The following is a 12115-nucleotide window of genomic DNA, read 5'->3' as shown; positions in this document are numbered from 1 at the left end:
GACCGTGAGGCCAGGCCTTGTCTTGAAGGCACAAAACTTTGCTCAGTGCTCGGAGCACAAAAATCTTGCTCGAAATATGAAATCCAGCAATTTGATTGGGTTGATTTTCGAGTCTGAGTACAAAAATTGTGCTCAAAAGTTTTATGACCGAAAAGAAAATCTGAAGTCGAAAAGAAAAGGAGAGTAAAAGAACGAACAATAAAAATATTTTGAGCAACTTCCGAATAATGATCTTAGCCGAACTTTCCCGAGTCTTTATTTGAATATTGACAAAATGCAAATTAGAAAAAGAAATTGCGGGTATGCAATAACAAAATAAAACCGTTTTTGTATTTTTTTTGTCCCAAATAAGTAGTTTGCAATTCTATAGCTGTCATCTGCAGGCATAAAACTTCTTTTTTTTCGTTCAATGTGGATTTGAACAAAAATCAAGCAGTTTTTTTCTCTCGTTTGAATTGCTTTACATTTTTCATGCTTGCAAAGGCCTTTTCTATGCTGCATTTGTTTTGCTCAATGTTGAAGGCTGTACGGTTACCTATTGTTGCTAGCTTCTACTTCATTTGTTCAATGGCGGAGAGCTGTCTGTTTATTTAAAATGCTTGCATATGGTTCTATCGAATCATTGAAAAACGACAACAATAATAAACGACGCAAATTTACCATATGTGAAACACTTTCTGCTTTTTGTTGGTATTTGGGAGACGATTTATTGGCTAATTCTTCATCCCAAGTGCTGTCAATCGGTATATGTCCTTTGTATATCAATTTCTCTGGTACGTCTAAAAACAAAAGATGCACAACGGTTTTTTTCCATTTGTAATGTTAAGGAGGCTCGCGGGTATAAGATTTTCAGAAAAAAATTAAACATTAATTTTTCATTACGAATTTCATTTATTACCTTAAGTAGTTGTTACGTTATCATATGATACAAAAATAATTCCAAAAAATCAATTCGTGTTGGCCCCAGCGAATTTTTGAAATGTAGAACTTTATCATTGATAAAGCTCCAAATTATCTCCCTTTGGTGCAAAAAATGCCATTTTTTTGGCATTAAAATTGAAATATCTTTTTTAACTCATCGGTGACCTATATTTTTATTGTAGTTTTCGAATAAGCTGTACATAAACTAAATAATTGTAAAATTTTAGCGATTTTTGTAATTTAGTTCTTTTTTTATATCGATATTACCGCTATCTCTCCTATTAGTTCAACAGAAAAAAAGGACATTAACAAAAATGTATGCTTCTTTCGAAGGCAGATTGTAAGCGTAAATGAACGGTGACCCCATTTTTTTTTTATTTCATTTTTCTATTAAGTATTAGATAAAGTTCATTTATAGAAAAATATAGAGAAATCCTATATTAAATAAAAAATTTCATTTAGACCCGCGAGCCCCCTTAATCACATATTCATGATATTTGTTTATGATATATTTGCTCAATACATGTAACTATCTTTTAAACTTATTTCTTGCTTACACATCATAACAATTGATTTGTCAGTGATAGTATTAATTTCATGAGTGAGACAATTTTTATCTCTGTAAAATGTAAAATTTGTTTATTTCAATCAGTTTTTATGTTTTTGCAATATGATAACACATTATTTGTTTCATGTTTATGCTACCAGTAAATTATTTAAGGCATAAATAGTAGGTAGTCTTTTTTCTTCTTTTCTTGATTATTTCTTTATTTTTTGCCCAATTTTCTGTTTTTTTTTATAATTTTTGCCTTTTTCTGTAAATCAACTCTGTTGACGATGTCATTGATTCATGCCGCTGTTTAATGTTTGTTTTTTTTTCTTGATTTTTCTTTTTACCATAGCGTTTGTTTTCTACTTCTGGGATTTGATAGCCACTTGTATCTCCTCCTTTTTATTGTAAATATGCCTTCAATTTCTTATGATATTTTCTGAATATGATTTTTTAACCATTCACTTTAGGATTTTGTTTACATACCATGCTTGTTTGTCGTTGTAGGCGTAGTTGGTGTAATCTGTTCATTTTCTACAAGACAAAAAGTATCAAGATGATGTGAATTAAAGGAATAAAAGCATCACATAGATATTTACATTCAAATTAAATTGCAAGTTCAACGAAACAACAATTCTTAGTACGAACTACATGTAGGTTTGAACAAATTTTAAAAAATCTGAAAAACAAATGCCAATATCAGACAAATAATTAGATAGAAAATCCAGGGTCAGAAAAATTTTTGGTAAACAGTTTTAGAGGGCAAATATGTAGAACAAATAACCTTTGGCCAGACAACTATGATGATTTTGCTGTTTACCACAAATCTCAATCTATAATTACATTCATTATAATTAACAAAAAAAAAAACAATTTCTTATCAAGCAGGACCTGAATGATACAGATAACCCCTTTAAATGCTTTTATTGAACACCCTTCAAATAATTGGGCAGGGGTTTCAATGACCCCGACTAACTCGTCAGGTCTAAGGGGCATTCACCCAATATAAGTTTGCTGAAAAAAAGATTAAATAAAGGCAACAGTAGTATACCGCTGTTAAAAAATCTATGGACAAAAAACAAAATCAGGAACAAACTAAAACTGAGGGAAACGCATTAAATATTAAAGGAGAACAACGACACAGCATTAAAATGTAACACACACAGCAACGGACTAAGCATTAGACACCATCCGATGATTAAACAATGGTTTATATAAAAAAAGTATCAAAGAACTCTGAAAATGGAACATATCCTTGAGAAATTGTAATCACCCCCCCCCCCCCCCCCGGATAAAATAGCAGCCCCTGGAAAAAGTCAGGTCATCCCATTGTAGTCTTACCATCAATAAAAAAGAGAGAAAGAAAGAAATGACACTAACATTTAATTTTTAATCCGCCTTTTATTTTCTGTCTCAATGCAATGAAAGCAAAATATAAGTAAAAATGTTTTAATTTACTTTTGTTTTACTTACGTAGGCTAGTGAAGTACACAGCGACTGCTATAGCTCCACCAACCAAAGTTACTATTCCTATTATTAGGAATAACAGTATGGCACAACGTGATTTCGGTTTGTTTGTAGAAGTTGTTGATAAACTGCTATTGAGCCGATCCTTAGAAGTTGTTTTATGGAGACCCCACAGATACTGACTGGCTAATGGGTCTTGGTAAGGACCGGGAATGTTTTTGTGATTCAAAAGAGAAGGAATATTATTTTGTATAAAGTCCGGTCTATCAGTTTCCCATTTACGGTTGTAATCTGGTTCTGGTTCATAGGAGCAGTGGTTATCATCGACATTGAGGTCCCTACCATACCGGTCATTCTATAATTATAACGAACAATACAAATCAGTAAAGGTATAATAAATTTGAAAATCTTGCAGTATCACATTTGTAACGTATGGCAGCATTTCTTAATTTTTTAGGCAGGTGTCTGGTAACTACCCTCGGTTTAGTTTATAATCTAACTGGAACACATTTAGAGCGTGGTTGAAAGCGTGGTTGAAAGTATTAAACTGTTGTAAGATGATGTTTTGTAAAAGGTGCAAAAGTACTGGGGGACAGGGCAAATTTTTTAGTCGATGACTTTAAGGTGCGTCCGATGCGAAAACAATATTCGGACGCCGTTACCTTCGTTTTCCTCCCTAAATAAACCAAACGACATAATCATGATCGAGGTTGACCAATGCGACTATGCATGGTTATTATAGGACACAAAGGAATGGTGATAATTTAATTAATTGTGGAAGAAGGAGAAGCGACACACAAATGAGGTCTCCTCATTTAATAGTATGGATAAGTTAAATTCATACTTGAAATCAAAACTACTTATTAAATAATATGCAACACTTCTTTGCCAATATCCAAACTTGGAAAACCTGTGAAAATCGTCTAAAGTCAAATAGAAAGAGACCAGATTTGTATATAGAGAAAGCGTATGTGCTTATGCAACTGCCATGAAAATTCTGTCTCCTGATGACGTTTATTTTGTTTATTCAAAATCAGTAAAAACTGAACTAAGGAATATGACACGACGAACAGATTTTCAAATCAGATGTCTAAAGAACAAATATCGAAATTTGAGATACAGGCACGAACAATATGGGTCAATCATTTGTGAAAGAGACCTTAAATAGGTACATTCAATACCCCTTGAATTATTATTACGCAAGGGATGTTTTTTCAAAATGTTCTACAATTTTTATTAAAATTTGTTATATCACATATCAATATACGTTCTTTAAGGTTTTCGGGTAAAAAAGAATATTCCCAATAGTTATTGATGCATTCGTGATCTTGACACACGACTGTCAAGAATAATGTTACCTTCACCACTTCCGAGTTTGTTCCATTTATTAACGGTAGTACATTGAATAGTGTGTCAGACATAGCCCTAGTTAACGATTTACCGACCATCTAGGCTTTAAATGTTGACAAGTGTTATAATATTTTTTTACACAATGTTTATGATAAAGATAAATCCTGTCAAGGAAGCATGGCTATGCTCAAAAGAAATACTCCTGATTTAAATATTTTTATCAATGGGCATTTAATTATTTTAATATTATTATTGTATTTCAAAAACGAGAAATTTATATCACATGATATCGAATATTCATTCGTTATTTAACCACGAAACTTTTAAGTATATTACACATATAGCCCCCATGTTATGACTTGTAAATAATATTATCGCTATTTTACAAAATTTTCCTTAGATCTTGCTGACTGATAATTTCCTTTCTCATCAGAGCCGAGAGATATAAAAACAAATATTGCTAGAAACTAAGGGGGCAAGTGGCCTTGTCAATTAAATTGACATGAAATTGACAACATCGTCGTAGGTAAAATAGCGATAAACATTATCATCATTGGACATCTCAACTCTTTTGCTTTTCTCACTTTCGCCGACCCGGCTCAAGCTAGAGAAATCAATCTCGATGAGATGACCAACGATACTCAATAATTATTTTAAAATAAGAACAAACTCATACATAAAGGCAACAGTAGTATACCGCTGTTCAAAACTCATAAATCTATGGACAAAAAACAAAATCGGAGTAACAAACTAAAACGGAGGGAAATGCATTAAATATCAGAGGAGAACAACGACACAACACCAAAATGTAACACACACAGCAACGGACTAAGCATCAGACAAAATCCGATGAGAAAAACCAATATAACATCAAAACCAAACACATGAATTTGGGATAGAAAAGCACCGTGACACGTCCTATAGTAATGCGAAATGACACTCAAATATAGGAGAAAACAAACGACATAACGGAAACACAACGTAAAAATGTTACACACACAGAAACGAACTAAGATATAACAATGGCCATTTTCCTGACTTGGTACAGGACATTTTTAAAAGAAACAAAATGGTGGGCCGAACCTGGTTTTGTGGCATGCCAAACCTCGCACTTTGATGGCATTGTTAAATATAACATTGAAATGACAACATAACAATACAGGACTACAATACACATAAATAGGAGAACGTATTAGGCAAAGAAACACATGAACAATAGATAACAAAAGGCATCAGGTTTAAAATTCATTACGTCAAAAACGAGTCTCGTCCAAACAAGACTTACCAGTGACGCCCAGATATAAAAGTTCGAAAGTTAAAAAAAAAAAAGGGGTACAAAGTTGTACATCTCTGAGGATCAAAAGTTGAAAAAGGTTGTGTCAAATACGGCTAGGGTTTCCTGCATGTAATAAGAACATCCTTATTATATAGAACAATTCATAATAGATACCAGAATTGAAATTGTATTCGGCAGGCGTGCAATTAGCAGTTGTCTACAAAGGCTTTAAGAGTCGAGCTTTTAAAAAATGAGAAAGCCAAGTGAAGTACGGAACATGAAGAGCATTGATAACCCAAAGTTCTAAAATAATCAATTTTTGTAAACAGTCTTTTCTATAATTTTGACCATATCAATGAGGCTTTATGCGTGAGAAAACGATTGTAATCTACTGAAATTAAATACATGTAGCTATTATACGAAATAACTTTGCGTAAACAAATCAAATACACTAACTTCCTGATTATAAAAATTATATTTTAAATTGACGAATGAAATTAAATAAATGTTATTGTAAAGAAAAAGGTGAATAACCGATCCGGGTCTGTATAGTTCTAACCATAATATTTAAATTTCCACAACGTCGGAACGAGTCTAGAGTATCGAACGATCTCACAATTGATACACTTTTTTGTTATTAACAATGTGTGCCCGTTTCAATGATATGTCAACTGAAAAGGGCTGACTAATGCGCTGGTGATACCCGCGGCGACAAGAAAAGTCCTTTTTTCCAATAATAACATTTTACCGATTGTTAATTCATAAGGCTAGTGATGTATTTATAGTAGAAGACACTTTATTTCCCCTTCAACGCTACTTTTCTTTCTCTTTTGAAGTTTAAAAAGGCGATTCTCTCATTTAATTTGTGATTTGTATCTTGATAATCAATTTATGGGATTTGAACATCGGTAAACTATGCATGAAGGTGGACCATCACTATATATATACCAGATAGAATTGTTTTATACTTGCAAAAATGATGATTAACCATCCTTTTTTTATGAACACAAATATGATAAAAAGTAACGGTTTTTGCACAATTGCCATATTGCCATATTGCCTAATTTTGCATAGTTTTTATTACAATATTTATAAAAATTAAAATATCGATTTTAAAATATACATATGGAAAATAAAAAAAAAAGAAAATGGTGTCATAGAACTTGGTTTCTTGCTACAACTAAAAAAGGAAAATGTATTTAGCATTCCTTGATAAATTAATTTCTGCACAAGCTCTCTCCCGAATTCTCAGTAAGTTGTAAAATTAAGTATAGCAAAAACGAATATTTTGTTTTTGTAAAAACAGTCTAAATGATGCATTAAATCACTTATTTTTCTTTCTTTTTATAAACAATTTCAAACAAAAATTGTATTACTGTTTCACAATTGCAGATTTCAGCAGCAAAGAACTAGACTGATGGTTAACTGCTATTTTTAGGGCATAAATTGCGATATACAGTTTATCTTTAAAAGCTGAATATTTTATATTCTTTACATAGTTGAACTCCCCTGATCATCTCTTCAATTTAATGCCCGGACATTTTGGCCAAATATTCTATATCAATTCAGCTCCTATTAGTTGGTGACTGTAACCTTTCATTTTAGTAAAATGAAGATTTTTTTGAGTCTGTACAATCTTACATCAGAATTACACATTGTTACACAAGGATTTCAAACATTCAACTAAAATTCAGAATTCCTACTTTCCTACCATTCTCTCCAGTTCAGTCTTATTTGTTATACCACATTATTCTATTTTTGTTGTAGTTTAAATTAAATGCATTCGTCTATTTTTTTCGTCATGTGTTTATAATCATATAGGGAGAGGACGTCCCTAATTTTGTTATAACTTGTTTCCAATCTCTTTTGCTACTTTTGCAAATACAATTTGTTACAATTCCACTAAGTTAATTAAAATTAATTCAACAAGATGGTTGTAGTATTTTCATTTAATATACAGTATAGTTATATTTGTTCTAACATTTCTTAAATTTGGTCACGGTATGTCAGGATAACTCTGTAAGAACTCCCTGTGGAATAGTTCTCCTGAAACCATTTTTAACAGAAGCAGTTTTGACTCTATGACATATTATTCTAGTTTGATAACAGATTCTGAAAGTTTACACTACAACAGCTTACATATATCGCCCTTAGATAAGCTCTTGACAGTTCTAACCTAGAACAGATGCTCAAAGTTATATATCTAGAACATATGAAACTCACATCTAGTTACATATCTATTTTTCTAATGTTCTTATCTAATTTAATGATAAAAAAAAATGTTATCATTGTCAATAGGACAACTTTCCACAAATGTATTTTATTACTTGAATTAATTTGAATTACTATTTTTTTTTTAATTCATTTTCTTTGTTTCAATTCTTTTACTAAAAATTCTATTTAACAAGCTGTGATATATAATACTCCATTAATTTTTCGTGTTTTTGTTATTGTTGTTATAAAGCTATAAAAGTAAACACTTATATATAGTTTTGTTCATTTCGTGATTACTCATTTAGTATTGAAAATCTGTGTTAATCTTTAAAATAACAAATTCACTTTTTTGAACTTTATCATTATATTAGCGGCATGTGATAATTTACACACGATAGTCAAAACATATGTATCATAAGATTGTATAATGTCAGATAAACTCGGGTAAAAAAACATTCATGAACTCAATTTTGTAGTCCTTTCCTAATCTACACATTTTACGCGATTATAACAAATATCCCTAAAGTGTACCTCTTACTATAAAAAAAAAGGTTAAATAACAAATACCGAACTCCGATAAAAATTCGAAAAGAGAAGTTCCCTTATAATTAAATGTCAAAATGAAAAGCCCAAACAGATCAAAGAATGCATTACCACTGTCATATCCCTGATTGGGTACATGTGTTTTCTGATGTAGAAAAAAGTTTATTAAACCTGTTTTTTTTTAGGAAAACGAGTTGAACCTCTCACTTATTTGACAATCGCATAACATTCCATTATACATAAACAACAGAGTATGAAACAATAAATGAATAATCAGACATAATATGTAAACATGTCAAAAGTGGGATACTGCAGTCAACATTATCTTATAATCATAATCCCTATAAAACAAACAAATTTGTCAACAAAGAAAAAACAAAAGACATATAGAAAAAGCAAATAAGAATAAAAAATGTCTCGTTAATTGAAATTAAATCATCATTCCAACTACATTATTGAAATCAATATTGGTTCTCAAATCAAAACAAGTGGAAAAAAAATTGAAACTAAAATTGAAACCAAAAAATCCATTTGTTTTGCAGAATCTAGCTTAGCTGTGCTACGGTGCTGAGGCAGCGAAAAAACTTACTGTTTTACATGTGTCATCTGTCATTAAATTTCTAATTTATAGCAAAAAAAATATGTGTCGACAAAAATATTTAAAAAAATTTCGAAAAAGTTTATTCAACTTTATCGAGAGGGTGAAAATCTTAATTATTTCCCGCATGCTGAAAAGGGTGTATTAAGCTTTTTGGACAGATTTATTTTTATGAAATGAAATTTTATCACACTTGCAAGGTAAAGTTATGAGTTTTTACAATCAAAAATAATATATTATAATATAGAATTCTATAGTTCTATCATCTCCGAAAAAAAAAGAATATATTTTGGCCATATTTTGCATCTTATGCATCTTAAAACTAAGAAATTGTTTATGCTAAACAGAATTTGCGCTGAAATACTTAAAATTTTGATCTTTGAAAATATCACATAAAATTAAATTAATTCTTATCTATATATGATATTTCAAAAAGAATCAGTGTTTACTTAAAAATTGAGGAAATAACTATCCTACCGGTTTTGTAATACATGTAATATATAATAATAAAATTGAGAATGGAAATGGGGAATGTGCCAAAGAGACAACAACCCGCCCAAATAAAAAACAACAGCAGAGGGTCACCAACAGGTCTCCAATGTAGCGAGAATGCATCTTAAAAAACAAATGAAATGAGAATGATGTTTAGTACGAGTAAAGATTACGATTAAACCATATATGAAAAAGCATAGTATATCTTAATAGGTAAAATAACATTGATCAATATATTTTCTATAAGAAAGCTCATCGAAAATACCAAACTTGCTTGTACACTAGAAAAAGAGGGACGAAAGATACCAAAGGGATAGTCAAACTCATAAATCTTAAACAAACTGACAACGCCATGGCAAACAAGACAAACAGAAAAACAATAGTAAACATGACACAACATAGAAAACTAAAGAATAAACAACACAAACCCCACCAAAAACTAGGGGTGATCTCAGGTGCTCCGGAAGGGTATGCAGATCCTGCTCCACATTTGGCACCCGTCGTGTTGCTTATGTGAAACTAGACGTGTGTTTCGTCTACATGGAACTCATTGTTGTTGTTCGAAATAAAAATAAATGGTTTAACTTTTTGTAGGTACTTTTGACTTGTTCTAATCCAGAACATGCAGGAAATATTTGCCACTTGACGTTAAACAACCAGCAATCAATCAATCAATCAATCATAGCTTATGGTTATAATTATATTACCTTCTTGCTTTTTCCTCTATCCATGCTTTCAATTGCACAATATAAAATAACTCTCTGTCAAATATTTGCTGGTTACGTATAATGTTTTATATTTCTCTGAATTTCTATTAACATTGTTAACACACCATGTCAACGCCTCTTGTACAATACATCGTTACAATAACGTAATAAAAGTTTTGTTGGACCTTTTTGTTGTGGGTCAAAGATAATGACGTGAAGAAGAAATCCCCACGTGTTCAAAAATATAAAGTAAAGTCAGGTAAATATGCAGTAGTACCTGTTCATTGGAACGTTAATAAAGAAGGACACATGAACCTTGACAATTTTGGTTTATCTGAATTGATTAAAGGTATAACGTAACATATGTTTATTCTTTGTTCTGATATCCCTATTTTGATCAATTAAATTTCAAATCTAAATGATAACACGTCATTTGTAAACAAAACACCAATAATAAATATTTTGATATTATGTTACTAACAAGAAATTTAAAAATTTGAACTGTCAGGTATTATTAAAAGTGCTAGAATTGAACGAAAAGTGACATTGAGTAAACTTAATTTTACAGAAAAAACTGAATACAAGTATAAATGATTTCAACAATCAAAACTCTACATTAAGCTAGCTTTTGTTTGTTCGAATTCCATTAATTGTCAAAGTTCATTATTTTCATTAAATAAAATGCTTTGATATTGACAGAATAAATGGATGCACCATTTTAGGTTTAGATGATGCATGGTATAGCGAAAACCTCATTTCAGACTTGCCTGGTGTATAATTTGCTGTAGGATAACAACGTTTGTATGAGTCTAAAACAGACTTGATGCTCAATTGCATACTTTTTCAAAATGTTCTTATTATAAATATATGATAGATATATTTGTGTCTGCAATTTTATTCATGCAAACCAATTCTTAATGTTTATAAAACATGTATAACGAAAATAAGATTAAGTAGCCACAACTTAGCTATAAAAATGTAAAATTCTATGGTACATGTATAACGAAAAATAATAGAAAAGGTACCTTTTGTAAACCGTTATAGGCCCTATAATGGTTTACTTTTATAATTTTTACTTGGATGGAGAGTTGTCTCAAGTAACGGCATTCAACACAGAGCCCTTGGCTCATATCGAACAGCAAGCTATAAAGGGTCCCAAAAATTACTATTGTTAAACCATTCAAGTGGGACAATTAACGGTCTTCACTATATAAAAACGAGAAACAAGAAACACTTATGAACCACATTAACAGACGACAACTGCTGAACATCAGATTTCTGACTTAGGACAGGTGCAAACAATTACAGCAGGATTACACGTTTTAATGGTACCAAACCTTCTCCCTTTTTCGAAACAATAGTACAATTTAACAACACAGAAAGACATCACAACATAGAAAGACACACTATAGAATATCAATTGGAAGGCTTAACTCAAAAAAAAAACCTAGTTACAAAACTTTACACACAATCAACGAATACATTTGATATGTGATACAATGAAAATACATAGTTAATAAAAATAAGGGATGAATTATTAGTGTTTGGAGTAAATAAATAGGTTTAAACTACGGTAATAGTATAAAACCGCTGTGAAATGTTAAACGTTTTTTTTAGAAAAACATCAACTTTGAAAAAAAATGTCATATCCAACACAGGTTAATGAAAATAATTTTGTTATTTAGTATACATCTCCTTCTCTGTGTATAATCGTCCGTTCAGAAATACCAAGACATTTTCTTGTACATAAATAAAAATTATCTAAAACTTGGTACATATGGGATGAATCTAAACACGTGATCTTCATGTACAACAAATGGAAGTTTTTAACTACCTTGACTGGCTATACAGTACTTGCAAGGTCAGCCCTGGCTTGCGCCTTTTGGGGCATTTAATAATTTAATTTTTACCATATGGTAATTGATGTAATTTAGAATGATAAAAACAAAACAAAAATTATTAAAATAATATATATAGTAAAAATTTGAATAATTAAA

General features: G+C 30.9%; 1 protein-coding gene across 1 annotated transcript in view; it reads right to left on the bottom strand.

Moving 5' to 3' along the window:
- LOC143053736 (uncharacterized) overlaps positions 1-10271 on the bottom strand; it is a gene marked incomplete at its 3' end in the record, with an annotated part of 72064 nt that extends 61793 nt beyond the window's left edge. Inside the window, exons 1-4 of the mRNA XM_076226519.1 lie at positions 10119-10271; positions 2945-3293; positions 1958-2005; positions 661-779 (exon numbers count right to left, since the gene is read on the bottom strand). Of these exons, the coding sequence (XP_076082634.1) occupies positions 661-779; positions 1958-2005; positions 2945-3293; positions 10119-10142 (540 nt within the window). The remainder of the gene's footprint in view (positions 1-660; positions 780-1957; positions 2006-2944; positions 3294-10118) is intronic.
- Between the last annotated feature and the right edge of the window lie 1844 nt (positions 10272-12115).

This window comes from Mytilus galloprovincialis, chromosome 12 (genome assembly GCF_965363235.1).
Source record: "Mytilus galloprovincialis chromosome 12, xbMytGall1.hap1.1, whole genome shotgun sequence".
Taxonomy (NCBI): domain Eukaryota; kingdom Metazoa; phylum Mollusca; class Bivalvia; order Mytilida; family Mytilidae; genus Mytilus; species Mytilus galloprovincialis.
This window is presented reverse-complemented; position numbering and strand designations above follow the sequence as displayed.